At 44.6% G+C, this 26,745-nt stretch overlaps 1 protein-coding gene across 1 annotated transcript in view; it reads left to right on the top strand.

Moving 5' to 3' along the window:
- LOC138580190 (alpha-2-macroglobulin-like) overlaps window positions 1-26,745 on the top strand; it is a 273,947-nt gene that overhangs the window by 65,237 nt on the left and 181,965 nt on the right. Inside the window, exons 7-10 of the mRNA XM_069650527.1 lie at window positions 9,553-9,637; window positions 10,731-10,854; window positions 21,525-21,639; window positions 25,527-25,636. Of these exons, the coding sequence (XP_069506628.1) occupies window positions 9,553-9,637; window positions 10,731-10,854; window positions 21,525-21,639; window positions 25,527-25,636 (434 nt within the window). The remainder of the gene's footprint in view (window positions 1-9,552; window positions 9,638-10,730; window positions 10,855-21,524; window positions 21,640-25,526; window positions 25,637-26,745) is intronic.

Here is a 26,745-nt window from a genome sequence, read left to right as displayed (position 1 = left end):
GGTAGGGTATAGGGAGATGGAAGGCATACAGAAGGAGAAAAGTGAGGCACATAGAGAAGTAAAGAGTCCAGGAAGAGAAATCTAGGGTACATACAGATGGGAAGATTACAGAAGGAGAACGGTAAGGTGTATAGAGATTCCAAGAGTCAATTATGGGAACATCGGGCTATACCGAGGTGGGAGGCATAGGGAAAGGGAATTCTAATGCATGTAGAGATGGCATGAGTAGAGCAAGAGAACAGTAGGGCAGGCCGAGATGGGAGGCATAGGGATAGGGAATTGCAATGCATGTAGAGATGGCATGAGTATAGCAAGAGTACAGTAGAGCAGGCCGAGATGGGAGGCATAGGGATAGGGAATTGCAATGCATGTAGAGATGCCATGAGTATAGCAAGAGTACAGTAGGGCATGCCATGATTGGAGGCATAGGGAAAGGTAATTGCAATGCATGTAGAGAGGGCATAAGTACAGCAAGAGAACAGTAGGGCAGGCCAAGATGGGATGCATAGGGATAGGGAATTCTAATGCATGTAGAGATGGCATGAGTACAACAAGAGAACAGTAGGGCATGCCGAGATGGGAGGCATAGTGAAAGGGAATTGCAATGAATGTAGAGATGGCTTGAATAAAGCAAGAGAACAGTAGGGCATGCCGAGATGGGAGGCATAGGGAAAGGAAATTGTAATGCATGTAGAGATGGCATGAGTACAGCAAGAGAACAGTAGGGCATGCCGAGATGGGATGCATAAAGATAGGGAATTGTAATGAATGTAGAGACGGCATGAGTAGGGCAAGGGAACAGTAGGGCATGCCGAAATGGGAGGCATAGGGAAAGGAAATTGTAATGCATGTAGAGATGGCATGAGTACAGCAAGAGAACAGTAGGGCATTCCAAGATGGGATGCATAAGGATAGGGAATTGTAATGAATGTAGAGGCGGCATGAGTAGGGCAAGGGAACAGTAGGGCATGCTGAGATGGGAAGCATAGGGAAAGGAAATTGTAATGCATGTAGAGACGGCATGAGAACAGTAGGGCATGCTGAGATGGGAGGCATAGGGAAAGGGAATTGTAATGCATGCAGAGATGGAATGAGAAAAGTAGGGCATGCCAAGATGGGAGGCATAGGGAAAGGGAATTGTAATGCATGCAGAGATGGGATGAGTACAGCAAGCGCACAGTAGGGCATGTCGAGATGGGAGGATTATGGAAAGGGAACTGTAATGCATGTAGAGGTGGCATAGTACAGCATGAGAACAGAAGGGCATGCCGAGGTACGAGGCATAAGGAAAGGGAACTGTAATGCATGTAGAGATGGCATGAGAGCAGCAAAAGAACAGTAGGACATGCCGAGATGGGAGGCATAGGGAAGGGGAACTCTAATGCCTGTAGAGGTGGCATGAGTACAGCAAGAGAACAGTGGTGCATGCCGAGTGGGGGCATAAGGAAAGGGAAGTGTAATGCATGTAGAGAAGGCATGAGAGCAGCAAGAGGACAGTAGGGCATGCCGAGGGGAGGCATGAGGAAAGGAAACTGTAATGCATGTAGAGATGGCATGAGTACAGCAAGAGAACAGTAGGGCATGCCGAGGGGAGGCATAGGGAAAGAGAATTGTAATGAATGTAGAGATCGCATGAGTGTAGCAAGAGAACAGTAGTGCATGCCGAGGTGGGAGGCATAGGGAAAAGGAATTGTAATGCATGTAGACATGGAATGAGTACAGCAAGAGCACAGCAGGGCATGCCGAAATGGGAAGTATAGGGAAAGGGAATTGTAATGCATGTAGAGATGGCATGAGAACAGTAGGGCATGCCGAGATGGGGGGTATAGGGAAAGGGAATTGTTATGCATGTAGAGATGGGATGAGTACAGCAAGAGCACTGTAGGGCATGATGAGATGGGAGGTATAGGGAAAGGGAATTGTAATGCATGTAGAGGTGGCATGAGAACAGTAGTGCATGCCAAGATGGGAGGCAAAGGGAAAGGGTATTGTAATGCACGTAGAGACGGGATGAGTACAGCAAGAAAACAGTAGGGAATGTCAAGATGGGAGGCATAGTGATAGGGAATTCTAGTGCATGTAGAGATGGGATGTGTACAACAAGCGCACAGTAGGGCATGTCGAGATGGGAGGCATAAGGAAAGGGAACTGTAATGCATGTAGAGGTGGCATGAGTACAGCGAGAGAACAGTAGGGCATGCTGAGGTACGAGACATAAGGAAAGGGAACTGTAATGCATGTAGAGATGGCATGAGAGCAGCAAGAGAACAGTAGGGCATGCCGAGATGGGAGGCATAGGGAAGGGGAACTCTAATGCCTGTAGAGGTGGCATGAGTACAGCAAGAGAACAGTGGTGCATGCCAAGTGGAGGCATAAGGAAAGTGAACTGTAATGCATGTAGAGATGGCATGAGAGCAGCAAGAGAATAGTAGGGCATGCCGAGGGGAGGCATAAGGAAAGGGAACTGTAATGCATGTAGAGATGGAATGAGAATAGTAGGACATGCCGAGATGGGAGGCATAGGGAGCGGGAATTGTAATGCATGTAGAGATGGGATGAGTACAGCAAGAGCACATTAGGGCATGCTGAGATGGGAGGTATAGGGAAAGGGAATTGTAATGCATGTAGAGGTGGCACGAGAACAGTAGTGCATGCCAAGATGGGAGCAATAGGGAAAGGGTCTTGTAATGCATGTAGAGACGGGATGAGTACAGCAAGAAAACAGTAGGGAATGTCAAGATGGGAGGCAAAGTGATAGGGAATTCTAGTGCATGTAGAGATGGGAGGAGTACAGCAAGCACACAGTAGGGCATCTCGAGATGGGAGGCATAAGGAAAGGGAACTGTAATGCATGTAGAGGTGGCATGAATACAGCAAGATAACAGTAGGGCATCTCGAGATGGGAGGCATAGGTGAGGGGAACTGTAATGCCTGTAGAGGTGGCATGAGTACAGCAAGAGAACAGTGCTGCATGCCGAGTGGAGGCATAAGGAAAGGGAACTGTAATGCATGTAGAGGTGGCATGAATACAGCAAGAGAACAGTGCTGCATGCCGAGTGGAGGCATAAGGAAAGGGAACTGTAATGCAAGTAGAGATGGCATGAGTACAGTAAGACAACATAAGGGGATGTAGTGTTGGGAGCCTTTCAGCGTGAGAACTGCAATGTATATAGAGATGGTGAGAGTCCAGTAAGAGAACATTAGGTGATATAAAGATGACGATAGGATAAATAATAAGAGAACTCTACAGCATATGTGGATAGAAGGACTATGGTAAATGAACACTAAGGTATGCTTAGATGTCAGGGGAATTTATGTGATAGAAATATGCAAATGAGCACACTGGTATGCTTAGATGTCAGGTGCATTCTTATGGTAGGAATATGCAAATGAACACTAAGGTGTGCTTGGATGGCAGATGCATTCAGATGGTAGGGATATGCAAATGAGCACTAAGGTATGCTTAGATGGCAGATGCATTCAGATGGTAGGTATATGCAAATGAGAACTAAGGTATGCTTAGCAGGTGCATTCAGATGGTAGAAATATGCAAATGAGCAATAAAGGTGTGCTTAGATGGCAGGTGCATTCAGATGGTAGGAATATGCAAATGAACACTAAGGTATGCTTAGACGGCAGGTGCATTCAGATGGTAGGAATATGCAAATGAACACTAAGGTATGCTTAGACGGCAGGTGCATTCAGATGGTAGGAATATGCAAATGAACACTAAGGTATGCTTAGACGGCAGGTGCATTCAGATGGTAGGAATATGCAAATGAACACTAAGGTATGCTTAGACGGCAGGTGCATTCAGATGGTAGGACGTGGCAAATGAACACTAAGCTATGCTTAGACGGCAGGTGCATTCAGATGGTAGGAATATGCAAATGAACACTAAGGTATGCTTAGACGGCAGGTGCATTCAGATGGTAGGAATATGCAAATGAACACTAAGGTATGCTTAGACGGCAGGTGCATTCAGATGGTAGGAATATGCAAATGAACACTAAGGTATGCTTAGACGGCAGGTGCATTCAGATGGTAGGACGTGGCAAATGAACACTAAGGTATGCTTAGACGGCAGGTGCATTCAGATGGTAGGACGTGGCAAATGAACACTAAGGTATGCTTAGACGGCAGGTGCATTCAGATGGTAGGACGTGGCAAATGAACACTAAGGTATGCTTAGACGGCAGGTGCATTCAGATGGTAGGAATATGCAAATGAACACTAAGGTATGCTTAGACGGCAGGTGCATTCAGATGGTAGGACGTGGCAAATGAACACTAAGGTATGCTTAGACGGCAGGTGCATTCAGATGGTAGGACGTGGCAAATGAACACTAAGGTATGCTTAGACGGCAGGTGCATTCAGATGGTAGGACGTGGCAAATGAACACTAAGGTATGCTTAGACGGCAGGTGCATTCAGATGGTAGGACGTGGCAAATGAACACTAAGGTATGCTTAGACGGCAGGTGCATTCAGATGGTAGGACGTGGCAAATGAACACTAAGGTATGCTTAGACGGCAGGTGCATTCAGATGGTAGGACGTGGCAAATGAACACTAAGGTATGCTTAGACGGCAGGTGCATTCAGATGGTAGGACGTGGCAAATGAACACTAAGGTATGCTTAGACGGCAGGTGCATTCAGATGGTAGGAATATGCAAATGAACACTAAGGTATGCTTAGACGGCAGGTGCATTCAGATGGTAGGAATATGCAAATGAACACTAAGGTATGCTTAGACGGCAGGTGCATTCAGATGGTAGGACGTGGCAAATGAACACTAAGGTATGCTTAGACGGCAGGTGCATTCAGATGGTAGGAATATGCAAATGAATACTAAGGTATGCTTAGACGGCAGGTGCATTCAGATGGTAGGAATATGCAAATGAACACTAAGGTATGCTTAGACGGCAGGTGCATTCAGATGGTAGGAATATGCAAATGAACACTAAGGTATGCTTAGACGGCAGGTGCATTCAGATGGTAGGACGTGGCAAATGAACACTAAGGTATGCTTAGACGGCAGGTGCATTCAGATGGTAGGACGTGGCAAATGAACACTAAGGTATGCTTAGACGGCAGGTGCATTCAGATGGTAGGACGTGGCAAATGAACACTAAGGTATGCTTAGACGGCAGGTGCATTCAGATGGTAGGAATATGCAAATGAACACTAAGGTATGCTTAGACGGCAGGTGCATTCAGATGGTAGGAATATGCAAATGAACACTAAGGTATATGGAACAGTGATGTTTAGCAACATTTGAAGCATAAGGCAGAAGGAAACTAAGGAACATAGACGTGGCAGGATATTGTCGGCAAACACAGGTCGTACGGAAAAAGTAAGGTGTACAAGTAGTGGAGAAAGCAATTTTTGTGGTTTGTTTGTGTCTATTTGCTCGGGCCAAATGGGTCCCTTTTTTATTGTAACACATTTCCTCACAAATAAAATGCGGGGGAAGATCCCCTGCAACCCCTGACATCCCCCCAACCGTAATTAAATAGCCAAACCCACCCCCATATTTCTTTGCAAGGAAATGTGTTGCAATATTGCGAACACGTGTGCATCCAGCAAACGTGCCTGCGATGGAATGGGTAAGAACGGTTTAGAAACCTCTGGTGACGTCATCACGAGTGTGGCGCTAACGATATCAATAGGTTATGGAATTAGGGCCTATTTGTAAAATTGTAAAAAGGCCCCTAAAGTTTATTGAGCATTATATTGTCATCCACACCTAAATTAAGCCCATATGCCTAGTAAATACCCTTTAACTCTGAAACACCCATGCAACCTTGGGGTTCCATGCTATTACATTGAACATAGGCATAGCAAAAAGACGTCAGTTTTAACCAAGTATTTCTGCTATGTCTATGGTGAAGGTAGCCCATTGCACAGTTATACCGGGCAAAATGCTACCATTTTGCGGCAAAGCCATCATAGGTTTATCTTTACAGGTGCAACTGCTCGAATAATGTAGCAAAGCGATCCCACATTTGCATTTTATGCAAGCAATCAAAGGTGTGTGTGTCCTTACAGGGATGAAATGCGGGCCCTGTGTTGCAAAGCCATCACATTTGTGTCCTAAGAGGGGAAACATGTTGGTAAAATGTGGGGCAATTCATCACTTGTGAGTCCTCACAGGGGCAAACGATGGCAATATTTGGGCAAGGCCATCACGGGTATGTGCTTAGAGGGGTGACATGATGGCATTTTGGTGCAAAGCAATCACAGGTGTAATCTAAGATGGGCACATGCGAGCAATCTTTTGGTATCACCATAACAGATGTGTTCTTACGGTGCCAAATACTGTCAATATTTGGGCACAGCCATCATGAGTGTGTTCTTATACCGGCAACACTGGCATGTTCGTTTGTTTCCTGCGCTGCATAGCTGCATGTGCTGCAACTATCAAGGCATCTATGTGTTTATCTGCATGCATGTTTCATGGTTGATCGTGTGTGCAGTTCCCTGTTTCTCTTTGCCCTTATTTCTTCACACTGAAATATCATCCAATGGAAGACATTGCACCTTCTCAGTGACTAGAAATACAACATAACCAGCAATTTAAAAGGTCAATATTTATACATTACATTATTTGGCGCCCACTGGTGGCATAATTGCTTGGACTTCATGTCGTGAAGGCAATCCCGAGTGCTTCCCTTCAGTGCAGGAACAACCAGACATGTGGGGTGGGGACCAAAACAAGGCGTATCTGATACCCTCCTTCTCACGTCCTTTCCTCTGCAGGGCACAAACAGATCAGAATGTGTAACGTTGTGACTTAAATAATTATGCCAGTAGCTGCATGTTCTTTACTGTACATAATCCATGCCCCTCCACAATGCAGGCAATGACTGTGCCCACAGTATTGGCCTTTGCAGTTGTTTGTTGCATTCTGCATCTATAGGCACACATTTGTATCAGCCCAAGTTGTAGGTCCAGTCGCCGTGTGTCCTTATTAGGTGAGGTGTTGGCCTCTGCAGCCTGATGGAATACGCCCATCATTTTACATGGGCATCCGAGGCACAAAGCCCACAGCCTATACATGCGGCTACATCTCTCTAACATCGGCATGGCAGCATCAGTAATGTTACCACATCCCTTCAAGTCCCAATTACCCACGGCCGCCAATGGTGCTCGGACTGTACCACTCTGACATAGAATGCAGACATACATGACACATGAGACCAGGGGAAGGAGGGCGTATGGCCCTTGATAACTATTGTTTGCAGAAAGATGTGAATATTGTCCTGTACCAGGACAGAGCACCACTGTGCCAGCCATGCCCAGGCAAAGAGGGCATCAACATTCACTTAAACCTGCTAGTTAGTGACGCAAGGAAGATCTAGCAGTATGAAGTCCACGTGCAGATTTCAGACTATGAAATATTTGAGCAGCAATTAATGCCTGACAACTTACCTCTGGAACAGCTGGAACAGCTGAAGCAGCTGCTCAACTGCTTAATTTTCATGCCACATACCATCCCAACAGGGAAGCCCCCCCCCCGTTGCGAAATGTAGACATACCCCATGAGCGCCATATGCAGGGACCCCTTTGGTTGTTTCAGCATAACAGTGTTCTTCTCGTAGATGAAATCCCATTTTCTGATTTCAGCATCGAGCCGCCTTTCAAACTCTTTCCCCATTTCCACTCCGACCAACAACATACTCCTTACCAAGGGGAAGGGACAGAGAGACAGAAAGAGAATGCAAGGAAGTGGGAAAGAATGTCAGTGAGGGAGGTAGAGGGGGACTAATGGTGGTGTAATAGAACAAAAGACAGATAAAGCAATATAAGAGATAAGATAGTGTGATGGAGAGGCTGACTAAGACACGGATGAAGGACTATAGCAAAAGAGAAGGACAAGGATGAAGGAGAAGGACTAGGATGAAGAAGACAGATGAAGAAGGATAAAGGACTAAGACGAAGGACTAGGACGAATGATGGCTATAACAATGGAGGAGGACGACCGAGAATAACTTGGATGAAGGAGACAGAAATGGCAAAGACGATGAACTAGTATGTAGGACTAGGATGAAGGAGACAAACTATGGCAAAGGTGAAGGATTAGGACTAAGGACAAGGATGGATGAGAAGAAATAGGGTAAAGAAAAAAGACTAGGATGAAGAGCTACGATAAAATAGAAGTACTAGGATGAAGGAGAAGGATGAAGTCGAAGGAACAGGACTAGGACTAAGGACAAGAATGAAGGTGGATTAGGCTGAAGGTAATGGACTAGGATAACGGGGAAGGACTGGGCTGACAAACTGAACTGGAGGAGAAGGACTAGAAGGATTGGGATGAAAACTGAAGATGGACTATAAGGCGGAATATGGCAAATCAAATTAGGCTAGGATGAAGTAGAACAACTAGGATGAAGGAAAAAATTAGGTAGAACGAGCAGGACTAGGACTAAGACTAGAATGAAGGAGGATTAGGATGAAGGAAAAGGACATGCACAAAGCAGACAGACTAGGAAAAAGGAAGGAACTAGGGCAATGGAGAAGAACTAGGATTAATGAATATCACAACAGAGAAGAACTAGTAAGAAGTACTAGGTTGAAGGAGAAGAACTAGGATGAAGGATAAGGATTTATGTCTAGGGTGAATCAAGGTGAAGTACTGTGATGAAGGAAAAGGAAAAGGCCATAGAACAAGACCTAGAAAGGACGGTGATTAGGTCAAAGGGTGGGGGTGTAGTGGAATGTCTATGATGAAGGAGAAGAACTAGAATGAAGGAGAAGGATGAAGGAGTAGAAAGGGGAATGAAGGAGATGGAAAAGGATGATAGGGAATGATTAAAAAGAGATAGCATTGTGATTGGAAGTGACAATCTATGATACAGCCAAAATAAGCCAATAGCATTTCTATATGTCATGCCAAGCATATATTATGTTTTTCATCACCCTTTCCCTTTTCTCTCCTCTTTGTAACATTGTTTGGAAACAAAGTAGCGCAAAGCATCCCTATATGTGCCAAAAGCAATTATGGCGTGTAGTATCTCATTGTTATAGTGTATTATGGTTTGTTTATACTTATGGGCAGATAGATATAGAGATGGAATATGGAATGTTGTAGGATGATAGGATGCTAGAATGAAGGGGGACAGAAGAAGGATGCATTTGAGAGGATCAGTTATGTAGCTGTTTCTGATGTGACCGGTGGGTTATTAATCCTGTACTTGAATAAAGTCTTTCAAACTACAAAATTGGTGTGAGAAGATATTTCATGGCGGAAATGGTTTTAATTGTTTTTAATAAAAATATTGCTTGTGGCTTTACAGAATGACCACATGAAGTATTCTTCTGTATAACAATTACCACCAACCCAGGCAAACTCCCTTTAATGATGCAGATCTCAAGAATTGCAGCATGCAGCAATGGCCACGGCTGCATGTGATACTGAGGGCCTTAGCACTAGAGCAGTGTACAAGGGCACCGCTGGGCTTGCTTCAGCTGAGCTGTAGCCGTGCTCATTGAGGAAGCTCATTCATAGGAGCAGTAACGCTGGGGCATTAACGCTCGCTTTACCTTCACAGTTTTACCAAAGGCTGAAGTCGTCATCACAATGCCCAAGACGCTCACCATCCTGGATGAAGAATTTAAAATGACGGCTTGTGCCAAGTGAGTGAACCAAAATAAAGTATATTGTGCAGGCGATGAAGGTGTTTTTAAGTCTTCACGACCATTGGCCCTTCTCCCCCACAGAAGGGCTTCTATATGTTCAACAGTCAATGAGTCGTCTCCGTGCTCATGGATCTACTCAGAGGTGGGAGTAAGGGGTGTGGGTTCTTTTATACACCTTCACCTTTTTAAAATCTTCTTTGGAGCAACAAAATGCAGGCATTTAGGGGAACATTTGATGTCCATGTCAATCTAACCACTGTCTCTCTTCAACATAATCGTTCTCAGGGCAACACTGACACGGTATAAGAACTATTTAAATATATAACTAAGGAGCGTCAATTTCAGTCTCCAAACCTATTGAATCAAGGCCACTCTTTGAAGGTAAACTCTCGAAATTTTAGAGGTGATCTTTGGGTTGCCCTTATATTCTTTGTCTATGGGAATAGCAGGGCTTATTCACCCTGGTCACTCTAAAGAGGGATCCTCGTTCTGGGGGTTTGGTACCCCTCTCCCCCTCTCTATGAATTGCCCCCTCTAGGAGTAAGAGCTGATTTTGGTGTCTTCCCCTCGCATGTACTTCTTGGCCTCCTTATGGTCAGGTTGATTGCATTGGTCGCAGACTGTGGACCCTGTTAAATAGTTGGCCTCCTTATGGTCAGGTTGATTGCATTGGTCGCAGACTGTGGACCCTGTTAAATAGTTGGCCTCCTTATGGTCCGTTTAATTGCATTGGTCGCAGACTGTGGACCCTGTTAAATAGTTGGCCTCCTTATGGTCCGGTTGATTGCATTGGTCGCAGACCGTGAACCCTGTTAAATAGTTGGCCTCCTTATGGTCCGGTTGATTGCATTGGTCGCAGACCGTGGATCCTGTTAAGTAGTTGGCCTGCTTACTGGAGAGATAAGGAAGGATTCGGAGTTTAACATGAATGCCCCTCATGCAGTATATCCATACATTCTGCCCCCCACCACGTTTAATATTACTAAAATGAAAATATGAGTGTCCGCGGGGGAAAGTTGGCTAGTATTGCATCTCCTCCGTTGCCACTGCATGCGTAACCTACTTCAGTTCCTGCTCTTCTTCTCGGTAGATACACGTATGGGAAGCCGATGCCAGGGGTCCTGAAAATCAGGGTCTGCAGGCCGTATCGCCAACGCTATAGCAGCTGTTATGGGAAGGAGTCGGAGGCTGTCTGTGAGGTTTACTCTCGAGAGGTGAGCACACTTTTCAGTTTTTTTAAAATTAATATGTTCAACATTTTTACAGTTTAACATTGCTGGGTGAAGAAAAAGTATAGGTGATAAAAGCAACATATGAGAAAAGGTCCAGATATGAGCATAAACCGGGGCTGGGGCAGGGCGATTATATCTGGGGACTAGGCCTCAGGGCAGCAGATAAGGGCAGTATAAAGTTGGCATGGGCAGAAAGAGGTTTGACCACTGGAAGAAGGCCTGATCCTCTGTTTACATACCCTGTTGCTGTGCCATAGTAAGTAATTAATGCCCCCAACCTGTTTGTGTTATGTAGTAGCTGTCTGGGTAATGCTGTCTTGCTGTGAGCCTGTGATGTCACATGGAATGTCACTGTGTGGATGGTGGAATGTTTATCTGAAAGTTCCATACTGAGGCAGTTAGAGCTCCCCTGCCTGGGTGATGGGGCCAGTGCTGTATATAGTCCACACTCTCTATTATTTATCTTCATGTAACTGTGTCCTTAAGTTCCTGCAATAAACCTAAGAAGTAACTAAGAAAGCATGGAAGTCACTTCATAACAATGGCGACGAGGATGTCTTTTAAGAAGAACCTGCGCACATAAGAAGAAGTTGAAGCCTGAAGGAACCTGCTGCGGGGGGTGCAGGAGAGAGGAGGACAAAGTGGAGGTCAGCACTGCCCCCACAAACAAGTAAGAGACCCATCACCCAGGGCTAATGTCGGGAGGAGCAAGGAAGTCCCACTACAGGCGCTCTATATAAAAAGAGAAGCCCCATGTCCTGATGGACCTGCTGCCCATAAGATGGGGGGAAGAGCTGGGTCCAGGGGCTGAGGAAGAGAGCCCCACTTAAGGGGATCAAGAGCGCATGTTGGAGACAAAGCTGGGTTCCAGGGGCTGGTTGAAGAGAGAAGCTGGCCCATCAAGGGATGCCACAGAAAGTTAAGCCCCTAAACTGAAGAAGTTTTCTTTTTTAGTGGAAAAAGTTAAAGTAAAAAAAAAAAGGGACCCAGGTAGAGGAAGCAAGCCCATTATAGTGGCAAAGACTGTTTTGTGGAAGTACTGTGAAATATCCACTGATTTCTGGATACCATGTGTTCAGTATGGACAAGGGGTTCAATGCACCGGGAACAGTGAGCAGAGTGGTGCTCTATTAACATACAGTGCTGTGATGTCGGATTACAGTGAAGGTTAAACTGAAGTCGCTAGCAAAGACAGTGTGAAGGTGAAAAAAAAAAAAAAAAAATGTGGGATGATCGCAAAGCGAGCGAGTGTCCGGACATGAGAATAAGTGCTGCGTATCTCAGGCTGGGTGACGGTTGGCCGGAGGAGATCTAAAACGCCCGATGCAAATGGGCGATTGATGACATCACACAAGGTGCCGCTGGAGTTGGTGAGCAGGTCGCGTCAGATTGCGTCAGGTCGCCCCGTATTTACAGGCAGCCTAATGGACGCGGGCCGAAAATGGTTGTGGAGGAAGAGGAAAGAACCCGCCAGTGTGTTACGCCGGACGTGCGACGCGGAAGAAGCCGGAAGAGAAGTGGAAGCCGAGAAGTGCATGGAGCGTTGCCGAAGAGGAATATGTTTAAATGGACACCGTTGGGTTACGCTGGACGTGCGACATGGAAGGAAAACGGACGGGGAAGAAGGTGCTTCGGAGGAAGTAGACCGCCTTGATATTGACATTGTGTTACGCCGGACGTGCGACGCGGAAGAAGCCGGAAGAGAAGAGGAAGCCGAGAAGTGCATGGAGCGTTGCCGAAGAGGAATACATTTAAATGGACACCGTTGGGTTACGCTGGACGTGCGATGTGAAAGGAAAACGGATGGGGGAAGGAGGTGCTTCGGAGGAATATGGACCGCCCTGGTATTGCAGGTCCAACGAAAACAGAGGGACGGTTGAGTGTGCAGCGTCGCTGTATCAGGTTTGGAGGGAGAATCCTGTGTGTTATGGGAACTTTGTGTAACAGAACTTTGTGTATCCTTTTAAGGCACTCTATGTTCATGTGTAGATGCAATTTTATTGCACAGTGCATGGGTGTGGTACTAAAGAATGTGGGTGGACGCGGGGTACAGAAGTGGATGAATGTAACAAGAATGGAAGCTCATCAGTATGCGATTTATGAGTTTAATCGTCTTGAGGATTTGCAGGAAGTACTTTTATGGACTAGTATCTGACTGTCATAAGGAGCAGGCAGGAATCAGTAATTTCCTAGGAAGAGATTAGGAGGTGACTTTTGTGTGTTGTTAGAGAGAGTTAGTAATTAACCCTTTGAGGCATTTTAGGGTACGTTGCAAATTGCAACATGGACTTCTAGAAAAAAAAGGTGTTAAAACTATAATGTTCAACAGTTTCGAGTGCAATTTCATCAGACCTACAGTCATTACATTGCGTTTAAGGTCTTCCATTTTGGGACGAAAATGTTGAAATGTATGTTGTTCTACAGTTATAAATTTTATTTACATTATACTACAGTCACAAAAATGCATTTTATAGTTGTGTAGTGCAAAATGTTTTATGCCGGTGTTAAGGTTGACTGTAGTAATGGATGCACAAAGAAGGGGATGAAGGTAAAATGAGGCAGGCTGTCACTCAGAGGTAGCGCCTTTGGTGTGTGTGTCGATGTAGTTATAACAGGAGGTAGCGCCTCCGATGTGGGTATAATGAGAGGTAGCGCCTCTGATGTGCATGTCACGATTGGTATGAAGATGAGGTAGCGCCTCTGGTTTGAGTGACATTGTAGAGTACTTAGAGGTAGCGCCTCTGGTATGTGGGTCACGAGTGAGAGAGGTAGCGCCTCTGGTGAGTGTGGCTCAATTGGTATTAGAGAGAGGTAGCGCCTCCGGTTGATGTGGCAAAATAAGTTCTGAAGTGAGGTAGCGCCTCTGATGTCCGTGTCACTAGGGTTTTTGAAGGAGGTAGCGCCTCCGGTTCGTATGCGAAGAATCGTATTGAAGAGAGGTAGCGCCTCTGGTGAGCATTGACCATAGTGTACGCGAGGGAGGTAGCGCCTCCAGCGTGTGGAACATTCTGTTGTGCGAGAGGTAGCGCCTCTGCCAGTATGGAGTAGCGCTAGAAACTTAGTAGATTAGTGTCGCGTTGGATTGTTTCCACAGATATTTAAAGGAGGTAGCGCCTTCGGTTTTTTTATATATTTTTTCCTATATTTTGCTGTGCCAAAGACTGCATTTTCCCCAGGCAGTCTGTTTGGCATAGTACTCTTGTAGTTCTGTTTAGGTCATCAGTAGTCAAATGCCTGGTACGCAGATGTGCTTGGGATGTCTGGCCAGTGTCTCATGGTGATCTGTGGTATTTGGTCGTGTTGACCAATCTGGTTACACCTGATAGGCTGCGTCTATGTGGAACTCTTTATTGTTTTGCCTGTGTGTGGGTGTGTTTGGTAAGGCAAGGAGATGTGTTGTGTAATGACCTTCTGTGTGGGTGTCTGGTGAGGAAAGGAGATGTGCTGTGTAGTTACCTTCTGTGTGGGTGTCTAGTAAGGAAAGGAGATGTGTTGTGTAGTGACCTCCTGTGTGTGTGTCTGGTAAGGAAAGGAGATGTGTTATGTAGTAGCTGTCTGGGTAATGCTGTCTTGCTGTGAGCCTGTGATGTCACATGGAATGTCACTGTGTGGATGGTGGAATGTTTATCTGAAAGTTCCATACTGAGGCAGTTAGAGCTCCCCTGCCTGGGTGATGGGGCCAGTGCTGTATATAGTCCACACTCTCTATTATTTATCTTCATGTAACTGTGTCCTTAAGTTCCTGCAATAAACCTAAGAAGTAACTAAGAAAGCGTGGAAGTCACTTCATAACAGTTTGGCTACAAGGAACTAGGCTGCTGGTGATTCTACCCACTCCTTCTACCCACTCCTGAGTAAGTTCGGGTAGTCGAACGTGCCATGTGCATAAGTGTGGTTGGAAGTGCCTGCACCTGAAGGGATATGGAATACCTGAGTAATCCCATAAGAAGAACAATCGCCAGTTATAAACATGCACTAAAAAGATTCACAAACAGCAGTGTAAGTATGTGTGTGTTCTCATATCAGGGCCTGTATTACAGCTGGGATCTGAGTAAGAGTGCTGAGCACCATTAACATTGCAGTCAGTCAAACCGTGAAGGAAATGCTTATCATAGAGTTATCTTTACATAACATTCCCTACACAGACACATAGAAAACTCCCCTTATCATCTAATTCACTTGCACTCACTTATTAGCAGTAAACAAGCAATGGGAGTTACATGGAATAGCAGAAATAAAGGCGGCCCAAGGGGAAGTGAATTACTAAAAAAAACCTTTAGCTCATCTAGCTGCAGGCGGCCAAAAAACAAATGATGGGGCAAGTATTGCGGTGAACGTAAAAGCGGCAGTAATGTGGCGGTAATTCTGCTACCGCTGCATTATCGCACCACCGTCCAACAAGTTTGGAGGTATAGAGGAAGACTTGCCTCCAGGAAAAAGCTGGAGACAAATCTTCTTTATTACTGCCAAAGATCGACATATTTACCTCACTGTAATTCCCCCGGCTGTAAATCTGCCAAAAGTCTCCATGGAGTCCTATCAACTCCAAAAATGGGGAATACCCACCATTCGGAATCCCGCAGTAAATCCACAGGTCCGAGTGGGTTAACGGTATCCCATTTTGGTAGTAATTTAGCAGATTTACCTCCAAATTACCAGCAAACTCGGAATGAGGCCCATTGTCTTTCTTTGGTGCAAGATGTTATGCAAAGGTAGATCCTTCCGGACAAGGCCCTGCAACGATTGCATCCTCTGGGTAGTGAGGGTCTGAGCCAGAAGGCAGGAATGATTTGAATCATCATCCTACCATAAAATGAGGGCAGGGGGACTTAAAAAGCTCTCTGCTATGAGAGCCTTACTCCAACTCTCAGCGAGGGTTTCAAGGCTCCAGCCATGAATCACAGAAAAGTTTCCAGATGACACAAGTCCTCTCTCCAGCAAGGACGTACTACCTCATTATGAGTTTGGCGGTAATTCGGCAGTAAATCTGCTGAATGAATGCCAAAATCATTTACTGTTACTGCCACTCGGTCCCACAAGCTTACCAAGGGATTGGGAGAGGTTGTAGGGCGGTGTAATTACCTATTTCCGGAGACCATGGTACTCCGTGGGGATTTTGGTGCATTTACTGTCAGCGGTAATTCTGCAGATGTAAATCTGCTGATTTTGATAGGAAACGTGGAAGATTTACCTGTAGCCACTTTTCCACCAAAGTCGTAAATCGACAGTGTGGTAAAAATTGCAGTACATCCGTTATTGCCAAAAAAGGTTACAGTAACGGAATTACTGCCACGTTTTTACTGCACCATCAAACTCGTAATAGTTCTGTAGGGGATGGCCCTCAAGGAACCTAGGAGGTGCTGATCGCCACAGTATTTCTGAAAGCTTAGTGATAGCAACTGCACTGACATGCCCTATGGCCGTACGGAGCCCTACGTCTGATAGTAATGACACAGGCTCCTGCAAAGAGCTGGCAACACTGTAAAGGGGAGAAGGAGAGCAGTTAGATGTTTATGTTGAGTGCCCTGGAAACATTCCTTTAGTAAAATGGAGATACAAGTTAGGGAGGAACCCTCTGTGACTGTAATAGAGATGCTTCCGCCCTTTCCACTGCCCCCTTCTACCTGTTGATTCTGCTTCCTGCTCAAACACCCCAATAATAGTAGAGACCACCTGCCTACAAACAGAAGGGGAGCTGACATGGGGTGAAACCACAGGAGGGAATGCAAAGAGATTCAGCTCATTAATCCTACTTTACACATGAACACATTGCATTGGCTAAGCATGCTTATATTTATAAGGTGTGTTCTGGATATATGTGTTTTTGTACATATGCTTAACATATGAGACATGGGGCCTCATTCTGAGATTGGTGGTAGTCATGGCCCTATTTGCACCATGACTGCCTCCTATAACCGGTCCGACACCGGTGTTGTTCAATGGGCACTTACCGGTGCAGTCCGACCCTGGCGGGACTGGTAAGTCCCCATTGAACAAACCATTCCCCATTCCCATTTGTGCCCCTGTAGGGCTGAAATGGGAATGGGGAGGGTGCTAATAACAGGCTTGCGACTTGCAAGCCCGTTATTAGCGCCATGGTCCCTTAGTGGGACCCGTAAGGGACGTGTGGTCATACCACACGTTCCGTACGGTCCCCGCCAAGGGACCTTGGAATAGGACGGTAAGGGGTCCTTACCGCCCAAGTCTTAATGACCCCCATGATCTTTGAAGGTCAGGATGCACTGCTTATATTTACTTACTTTAATAGGGGTACCTGTCAAACATTGCACCCCCAGAGCACTACCCACATCAGGGATTATTTTATACTCAAGGCAACAAAATGGGGGATGCCTCTTATGTACTGGTGTTTCTTCCCTTCTGGGATGCCTCTTATGTACTGGTGTTTCTTCCCTTCTGGTACAGCGGTACCTATATCTTTCAGGACGGGGCGTCCTGATAGTGACATATCTGAAGGATTTCAGATGAGGGGCTAACACAATATGGCCAGTGAGGTCTGATCTATAAGCCCTGTAAGTGTAGACCTCAGAACCTGAACTGAGACGGAGGGGAGTACGGGTAGCACCGTAGTATTCACATGGCCCCAATGTGTAAATGATGCAATATAGGCCCACACCTTTCAGAAGAAAATTGGGCCTGTGGCAAAGGACCATCGAATGAAGCTACGACATAATGTTAAAAACGGTGAGACCTCCAGAGCCCTCCACTTGGCAAGAGACCCCACGGTCACCACTGTTCTATGAAACAGACCGATCAATACAATCTTTTCTAAAGCTGTACCCCACCATGAGAGTCTTGTGACTGGTGCTATCTAGTCAATTCTTACACTGTCAGTTTCTAGCTGTCAAACATAGCATGGCCATCATGGGTAGTCCACATCACTCGTTTATAGCAGTTAGAAAGGAGGAGGAGTAGCAATAGACATGAACTATTGGGGGTAATTGAGGAACAAAGATGGAGTATGGGAGGGGAAAGCAAGTAAAGAGATGGTAGAAAAAGGGAAGGTGGGGGGAATAGACAGTAGACTTAAAGTGAGCCACACAGAGGCGCAGAGAGTCTGAAACATGGCCACGCAGAGAGGGTGGGGTGAGTTGTGCGATTTGGGAACCAGATGCTAGTCTACGTATGGGAAGAGGTGAACGCCGCAGGTACCAAGAGGGTCGGGGGAAAACACCAGGAACAATAGTATATCCCACAGTAAGATTGCCCCGAGCAATGACTGCTCAATGCTGATCTCCACTGATGAACAATGTGGACTGGTGTATGTTAGAGGAAAGTGTGTCTGATCATGTAACCACCTTCACAATGTTAATACCCAAGCTCAACAAGTAACTGGTCTGGGTGAATTTCTGCCATAATTCAATATTTAATACGGTAGCACTATCCCCCTACTTCCAAAGGCAAATGGGACCATGACATTAAGGCAACAAGACATGCCCCGTAGACATAGCCATAGTCCTTGGACACCTTAAGATACAACCCGCAAAGGGACATCAACATCTGCTTTGATTATTGGTAAATCTCGTTTTCTTACTATTAACCTTAAGTTTCTAACTTCCATTTTCCCTCTGAGATCCAAAAACAATTGGGACAAATCCGTACAAGTTTAAGAACCTTCAGCATTTTCAATATATACATGTATATACATTGATGTTGCCTGATCACGAGAAGGCACTTCGTTCATAAACAGGCTCTCTATACAGAATATCATGAATAAGTTCAATGTGCATAAACTGTTTTCCCAATATAATATAGATTTATAGACCTTAGGAGTGGTCCTTATCATGCAAAAATGGCCCACCCTATGTAATGGCCTAGGTCAAAACAGTCAGCCATACACTGAGAAGGGTCATTATCTATAGCAATAATGAAATCTCTTGGAGTCCATTAGTTTCTCACCATATTGTGGTAATAGCAATACAGGTTTTAAGTTAAAATGGTGAGAAACAAAAATAAGCTTAACGGTTAGTCAAGCAAATAGACAGTTTTTGTAAATTAAATGTGGTTTTATTTTGCTCAAGGTGGTTTTGACTGGTATGAAATTGGAATGCCACTGGTCATCAGTTGATATCAGTCAGTAGGAAGATTCAGCATCAAACTGGAAAACAACTTTTTATGTATTGCAGTCAGCTTTGCAAAATAACAAAAAGTGATTCATAAAGTATTTTCCTGTTTTATATAGGATTTGACAAAATATAGGTAGGAGAAGTTTTGGTTTTCCAGTTCTCGACTTCTACCAGAAGTCTTATGTTCCTCATCATATTTCAGATGTGTTAAGCTCTAGAGACATGGGAAGACAGTGTGATATGGACATCTGTAATCTTAAAATACAATATGCCCTTCCATGGGGAATACATGGGGAATACATAAGGCATCCTTAACTACCATTATAGCCTTTTTCAACTCTCTCAAATCCATACAGATTCTCTCCTTAACATTCAGTTTCCTTGCAACCACAATAGGGAACACACATTCCTAAGCATCACTTATTCAATTACTCCTTTACTCTTCAGTCTATTTAGTTCTGCCTTCACATCTTCCCTCAAGGCTATAGGTATGTGTCCCACTGCATGCAACATAGTTTGAATACAAGCCTTCAGTTGGAAATTGGCTCCTGGCAACCAGGATTTAGTTTAATTTGAAGCTTAGCCTGATCTTCCCATCAGAAAACATTCACACCTTTAAATACCACACATACTTTAATCTCAGCCAACCTGCCTTTGAATTCAATTAAGGCAAGCCTGTAGCCCAGCATTTCGATCAATGAGCCCTCAAGAGCACAAGGATTCCTAATATCAGGCTTCTTCAAAACAGGGTTGTATCCCTTTCTACACAACTCTTGCCATTTTCAATATGTTATTATAGTATATAGAGAATCTGAATCAACTGTGAGCTCAGAAATAATACATTCAATGTAAAACATGCTTTTGGGAGCAGTCTATTTGCTACTACATCTGATCATTGTGACAACCTCAACTTCCTGTTCCTCCCCCTCATCATCATCATCCTCTTGTGCGCATTTAACTCTTTGGTCGGCTTTCTTATTTCTGCACGCAGTGCTAAAATGACCATTCATTCCATAACTCGAACATGTTTTGTTCAGCGCGGGACAGAATGTAGAGTTGGCAAAGGCTTTTTTTTGCATTGTCTTCTCTAACATTTTCTGCAGAAGGTCTTGTAAATTCCTTGCTCTTCCAGTCCTTGCCCTTGACAGTTGTCGTTTCCTTGGATACTTCCTTCGGCTTCACCAAATTCACTTTGAAAAACCTGTTCACTAAATCCTTCTCACAGTCCCTGATAGCCTTGATGCATGTTTCTGTGTGTTCAAACCATGCTTTCCTCTCCAAGGCAATCTTCACCTGTCTGCCACCATAACCTCACTGACACTACAAAATACTACAGTTCTATATTCTACAGTCCAAACTAGCAGAGCAGAACAAGCATAAACTAACATATAGGATATAACAACTGGGCTCAGTGTGGGAAACAGCTCAGGTCAAACAGGTAACTTGCAATTTAAAGGCCACATTGCAGCAGCTCCTGTACTGTCTGACTTTATTGTACGACAGTGCATTGAACAATTGTTAAGGTATGTGCATTGAGCAAATGTGTATGCAAATACAGCATATTAAACATCTATCAGTGAAAGGTGGTGTCACTCTTACTAAGGAATTGTGCCATGCATAGTTGAATTTAAGTAACTGCATTTATTCAGTATTATTCAGTGTGAACATGGGTATGTAATACTGTAAATTTTCAAGCTCACCCTTATCGGGGATTCTGTCATATGCAAGACTCTTTTCATCAACCTTACATGTTGTACTGATTGTGGCTAAAGCATGCAGGGTACTCTTGTTGCAAGAGTCAAACTCAGGATGGCAATCCAGATAAAAAATAATTTGGTGGGTCCTTAAGGCATAAGCTAGGGGTCTGCAACCTTTGGCTCTACACATGTTTTGGACTACAACTTCCATCAGACCAACCACGCAAATTCAAGGTGAGGGATCATACCAGTTGGGTCCTTAAGGCGTAAGCTAGGGGTCTGCAACCTTTGGCTCTACACATGTTTTGGACTACAACTTCCATCAGACCAACCACGCAAATTCAAGGTGAGGGAACATACCAGTTGTAGACCAACCATCTGGAAAGTCGGAGGTTACTGGCCCCTGTCATAAGTGATATGAATGTAATTGAAACAGGTTTTGCTATAGACAGACAGGGTATGCACTAATGAAATTGGCACTGATGTCAGAAGAACAGCAGTGTACACGGATCGAGTGAGTTCATGTTCAATATCAAATCAGAAGGTCTGGTCAATATTTGCACTCGTTCTCCAGAGGTGAAGGGCGGAAGCTGGTCCAAAGCTCTTATTCTTAGCTAATAGTTAATAAAAATGCTTTTAGGCACAAAAACAATCTTTCTGAAGACTAACCTATAATGTTCTCTCATTCACTCGCGTTGCATAATAGCTTCCTCCGTGTCAGCTTTTGTTGGGTAATGAGGCACCTGCAGGAATTCTACAGGCGTCTTCCTGCGTGGGAAGCTCAGGCCCATCATAGTTGAGCGCTTATCATGACAAAACACGATCTATGTAAACATGTTAAAACATTAAAAATCAATACTCATCTTTGCAGGTGGATAAGAATGGGTGCTTTCATCAAGTGGTGTCGACCAAAGTATTCCAGATGAAGCGTTCTGGTTATGATGATGTAATCAAGGTCACCGCCACAATAGAGGAGGAGGGGACAGGTATTGTAAACCTTATGCAGAGCAAGAATCTATGCAAGCCATACATACTGTATCCATGTAACCAGGGTAGTGAAGCAAGAAGCAGGCATTGTAAACAGAATGTGCACCTGAGTGAATGCAACATGAACACAGTGTTTCAACTGTAACCAGTATCATGGACGAGGGGGGGGCTTAGACCGTCTACTCAACGTAGAGCCAATGCTAATATCATCAACTAACTGCCACCAGGATGATGCAGACAGGCATTGAAACAAACAGGAGGAATTAAATAACTTATGCATGTTCACTGAGTGTACCTGGAGAGAAGGGTTTATTTATTTATTTATGTATAGAGCGCCTAAGGCCCGAGGGCATCCGGGCGCGTCACTTAGTTACAACATGATAAAGGCAAACAGAACATTACAATTACACTTTAAGTTACAGTTATATACATAGGGCAGTTACAGTGTGAACATAAAAGTCATAATCTATATACATGAGGTGAGGCAGGTGGCTAACGCATGGAAGGAGGTTGGCACGTAGATGGTGGGTCTTGGGCGGTCAGCCAGGCTTTGGCCATGTTTTTGAATCTGTAGAAGGAGGGTTCCGCTCTTAGCAAGTTGGGGAGCGAATTCCAAAGTTTAGCTGCCATTACTGGGAAGCTAGCTCCGGCTGACCTTTGAAGGTTGAAACGTGGTATGGATAGGTAGTTAGTCTGAGCAGTTCTACGTGGTCTGTTAGTGTTGTGGGGAGTGAATCTGTTGGCTAGGTAGCAAGGTGCTTGGTTAGATAGGCATTTGTGAGTGAGGGCAAGTGTTTTCAGTGAAATTCATTGAGGGACCGAGAGCCAGCGTAGATTACGTCTGGTGTCTGAAATGTGTTGATTCTGGGGGATGTTGAGTGCTGCTCTGATGGCATTGTTTTGGATGATTTCTAACTTATATAGGTTACATTGGTTAGTGCCCAGATAGAGGGCATTACAATAACCAATTTTGACAGCACGAGAGTCCTGGCAAGTGTGACACTGTTAGCTGGTGATAGGAAGGTGCGACTAGCTGTAAAGAGTTTACAGGTGTAAGCCGCTGCAGAGGAGACTGCATTGGTTTGTCTAGCTAAAGATAGAGTAGAGACGATGTAAATCCCTAGTGTTTTTGTGTCCTTAGATGCCTTGATAGTGTTACCATCGATGATGAAGGATTTGAACGCAGGGTCCAGTTTGGAAAGTTTTTGGGGAGAGCCAAGAATGAGGAGCTCTGTCTTTTCGTCATTCAGACAAAGTCCATGTTGCGCCATCCAGGCTTGGATGACTTGGTAGATAGCATTCACAGAGAGTGAGTCGAAGAGTAGCTTCCTGAGATTGGGATGAGTATCTCCGCGTCGTCAGCATAGTTGGTATATGTGACACCCAGATAATCCAAAATATCAAATAGGGGTTTTGTGAACACGTTGTACAATGTGGGGGAGACACAAGATCCTTGTGGTACCCCACAGGTGAAGGGTGAGGGTGAAGCTGCTGCTAGGGCGGAAAAGACACGTATCGATCTGTTGTCCAGGAATGAACTGATCCAAGCTGTAGCTTTATCAGAGAAGTGTGCAGCTAGTTTAAGGTGTCGACGCAGTATTTGATGATTGACGAGATCAAAAGCCGCAGAGAGATCGAGAAGAAGTAGTAGAGCAAGTTTACCCTTGTCTCTTAGGTCTTCGATATGGGTTTTGGGATTGATAAGGGCAGTTCCGGTGCTGTGACGCGGCCGAAAACCAGATTGCCTTAGTCCCCGAAGTTTATTAGATTCGAGGTAGTCTTGAATCTGTAGGTAGGTAGCTTGGTCGAGGATTTTTAGTAGGAAAGGCACTGTGGCGATGGGCTTGTAGTTAGTGGGTATATTAGTGTACAAGGTTGTTTTTTTTAGGAGCGGGATAACCCAGGCATCCTTCAAATTGTCCAGTACAATCCCAGTGCTGAAGGAGGAATTAATAAGTGTGGTAATGAAGGGAACTAGCTTGTGGGCTGCTTCCTTGATGATGGGCACAGGGCGGAGGTCCCTTTGGCAGTTGGAGGGTTTAAGGCTATTGATAATATTTTCCACTTCAGTAGTAGATAGAGGTGAGAAGCTGAACAGAATCAGTGAATCAGGAATAGAGTTGTTTACAATTGGGAGAAAGTTCGGTTGCAAGTTGGATTGTAGACTAGTTTGTTTATCATTCATTTTGACTTGGAGGGTGGCAATCTTGCCAAGGAGTGCATTTTGGATATTAGTGCACCAATTGCTATCTTTGATGCAGGTATCAGGTGCCGTGTCAGGGGTTTCCAATTCTTTTAAGATTCTGAAAAGCTCTTTAGTATTGGATTTAGCTTGCTCTATATGTTTGTTGTAAGTGTCTTTTTTAGCCTGGAGTACAGGCTTCCTTATAGTTTAGCATTCCTAGAACGATGCTAGATTTATTAACTTTCGTGGGGTTACTTTTCCAATGTGATTCAACCATTCGTTTTTCTTTGCTTAGAGTTCTAAGTTGGGGTGTGAACCAAGAGTTGAGATGAGCTCGAGGTTTAGGTTTTCTCAGTTTAGATGGGGCAATAAGGTCAAGAGCTTTTAGCACAGTGTGGTTGAAAGTATCAACCAGAACAGTAGGGTCAGTGCATGATAGTGCCTGTTCATTAAGGACTTGAAGGATGAGAGGGAGAAGTTTGTCAGCACCATGTTATTTCAGTTCCTTGAACATCACAGCCCTTGCTGCATTTTAAGACCAGTAAACTTGATCCTGTTAGTTCAGTGTTTAAATGTTACACACGGAGATCTTAGAAAAAAGAAATCTCACGTTGTAGAATGCAAACAGTTTGAAGCTGGGGCCTCATTTTGACTTTGCTGGTATCCTGGCGGTAATTTTGCCAGGATACCAGCAAATGATAATACCCTTATCGGCTCTCAGCCCAGCGGTATTACTGCCAGATTATGAGTGCTGATGATGGTGGTAAATCCTCATTCCATGGAGTCCCATTGGGGGATTGCCGGTATTACCAGCACTGGTAATACCGTTGCAAGTAATACTGGCTCTTAGCTGGAAGTAATTTGTCCACCCCATCGGCAAACTTGTGTTTTGCTGGTGCAGAGTAACGACACATTTATTGTGGACCAGTAAATTCCTTGGGTAAAGAATTGGTGACCAATTTATAAAAGGGAGTATTCCATGAGTGCTGTAATTAATTTTAAAATGTAGTAGTGAAGTTATTTGGTTTTACGAGTATTTAAAGCAGCATAAAAAGCAATCATTTCCAATGAAGTTACACTTCATGTTAAACATGTTCACTTAAACATGTTTACTTATTTAAACCTGTACAATATGATGTAAAGCTAGCAGAATAACCTTAATCCAATATATCAAACATCTTTGATCCCGTGTGACATTTGCAGCACTGCAAAAGTTATTGCACCCCGCTAATATGATCAGTATTCTTCTCCCAGTCTTTAGTAGCTGTTGAGCTGCTAGGGCAACACAGAATAAGGACGGCATTTACATCTTTGTAAAGAACAATTTTACAGAATGTTCTCTGCAGCAGTACTAGGACATTTGGGTTCCCCTAATTAAAGATGTGCACCCAGAATTGGGCTTGCCCAATGAATATGGTACACAAATTAGCAGCGTAAAAAGACAAACATGTCATCCACACTGAAAGGTGAATCTGTTGATTGCCGCTTCTCTTCATTGCTTGCCCGGGGAAATGTGGACGTCTAAACAAATGCCATGAATTTGTGAAACTAATGCCAATTGGGATGGCAGAACTATGCAGATGGAACGCTTCTTACTTAATGCGCATAGTCAAAGAGTTTGCTTTGCTGCAATGTTCCAGTGATGTGATGTTGAGATCATCTTGTTGTGGTCATGTCAATTTCCTCCATGTTCTCACTCAGGCGTTGAGATCATTGGTGAGGGCTCCAGCGAGATCAGCAGCAACATTGGCAGAGTGAGCTTCCTGCATGTGGACCCCTACTACATGAAAGGACTTCCTCTACACGGGCAGGTAGGTATCAGAATTCCCGCTGCCAGAGTCTTAACATTATCCTGTAGCAGGGAGCCTCTCCACCATCCACCAGAGAACAGCTTTACCTTTGTGGTGGGGAAAGAGAATATCATTCTGCATTTTAACCGTGTGAAACATACGACCCACAACACGCCAACTGAAAGCATCCAACCATCTTTTCTTGATATAGTAATACCATGCCATGTTACAGTGGCACACGGTTCTGGAAATGTGTTTGGCTGCCTTGGTGTGGTTCAATTCACAATGTGCGCAACATAGACTACTCCTGCTCTATCCCTTATGATGTCTTTCTGTCTCATTTGGATGCCGTGCAGCGAGGACAGAGACAATGAACCATGGGTATCTTCCATGGAGACTAATGGACTGTGAGTGCTTCCCATCTGTGTTATCCCATGCAGGCAGCTAGAGCCTGTGAGCAAAGCATTGCCCTTGTCTCTGTTGCACCTTGTGCGGGAAGTCGGTGCCACAGATCAATAACCTGCCGCATGCACTGCGCACAAGGAGTGTAGGCGAGATGGTCTCCAAGCCTCTTTTGTGTCTGTGTTAACATGAATCTAAGGACAGATTCTGTGAGCGCTACGTCCCTCCTATTTAGATTATGCATTGTGCATATGCTTTATGAAGAATAATCTCCTTCTATCCCTGTTATACCATGTGGTGAGGGTAAGCATGATGCAACATTATGCACTTCTCACTCTATTGTGCTACCTCCTGGGAGACAGACCAAAAGAGGTCTGTCGCTCTACCTTATGGTTACACCATGTGCTGGTGACAGACTTAGTGGACCAAGAGTCACTTATTTATCATTCCAGGCCACATGCAATTTATCATTCCAGGCCACACTGCATGGGACAGACACCATCAGTCATTGACTCTGCCACATTTTCAAGAAGAACAGACTCAATAAACAACAAAGCCTCTTTGATTCTGTTACCAAATGAGGATAGAAGGAAAATCTCACAGCATGTGTAGACTCTTTGTCCTTTCTATGTCTGTACTACCCATGTGGCGGGGATATAATGAATGGACCAGCCTTCTTTCAGTTTCTATCCCACACATAGAACTAGGTTCTCTTTTGTCTCTGATGC

This window comes from Ambystoma mexicanum, chromosome 3p, assembly GCF_040938575.1.
Source record: "Ambystoma mexicanum isolate Mex_15411 chromosome 3p, UKY_AmexF1_1, whole genome shotgun sequence".
NCBI lineage: Eukaryota > Metazoa > Chordata > Amphibia > Caudata > Ambystomatidae > Ambystoma > Ambystoma mexicanum.
Note: the sequence above shows the minus strand (reverse complement) of the source record. Positions and strands in the feature narration are given on the sequence as shown.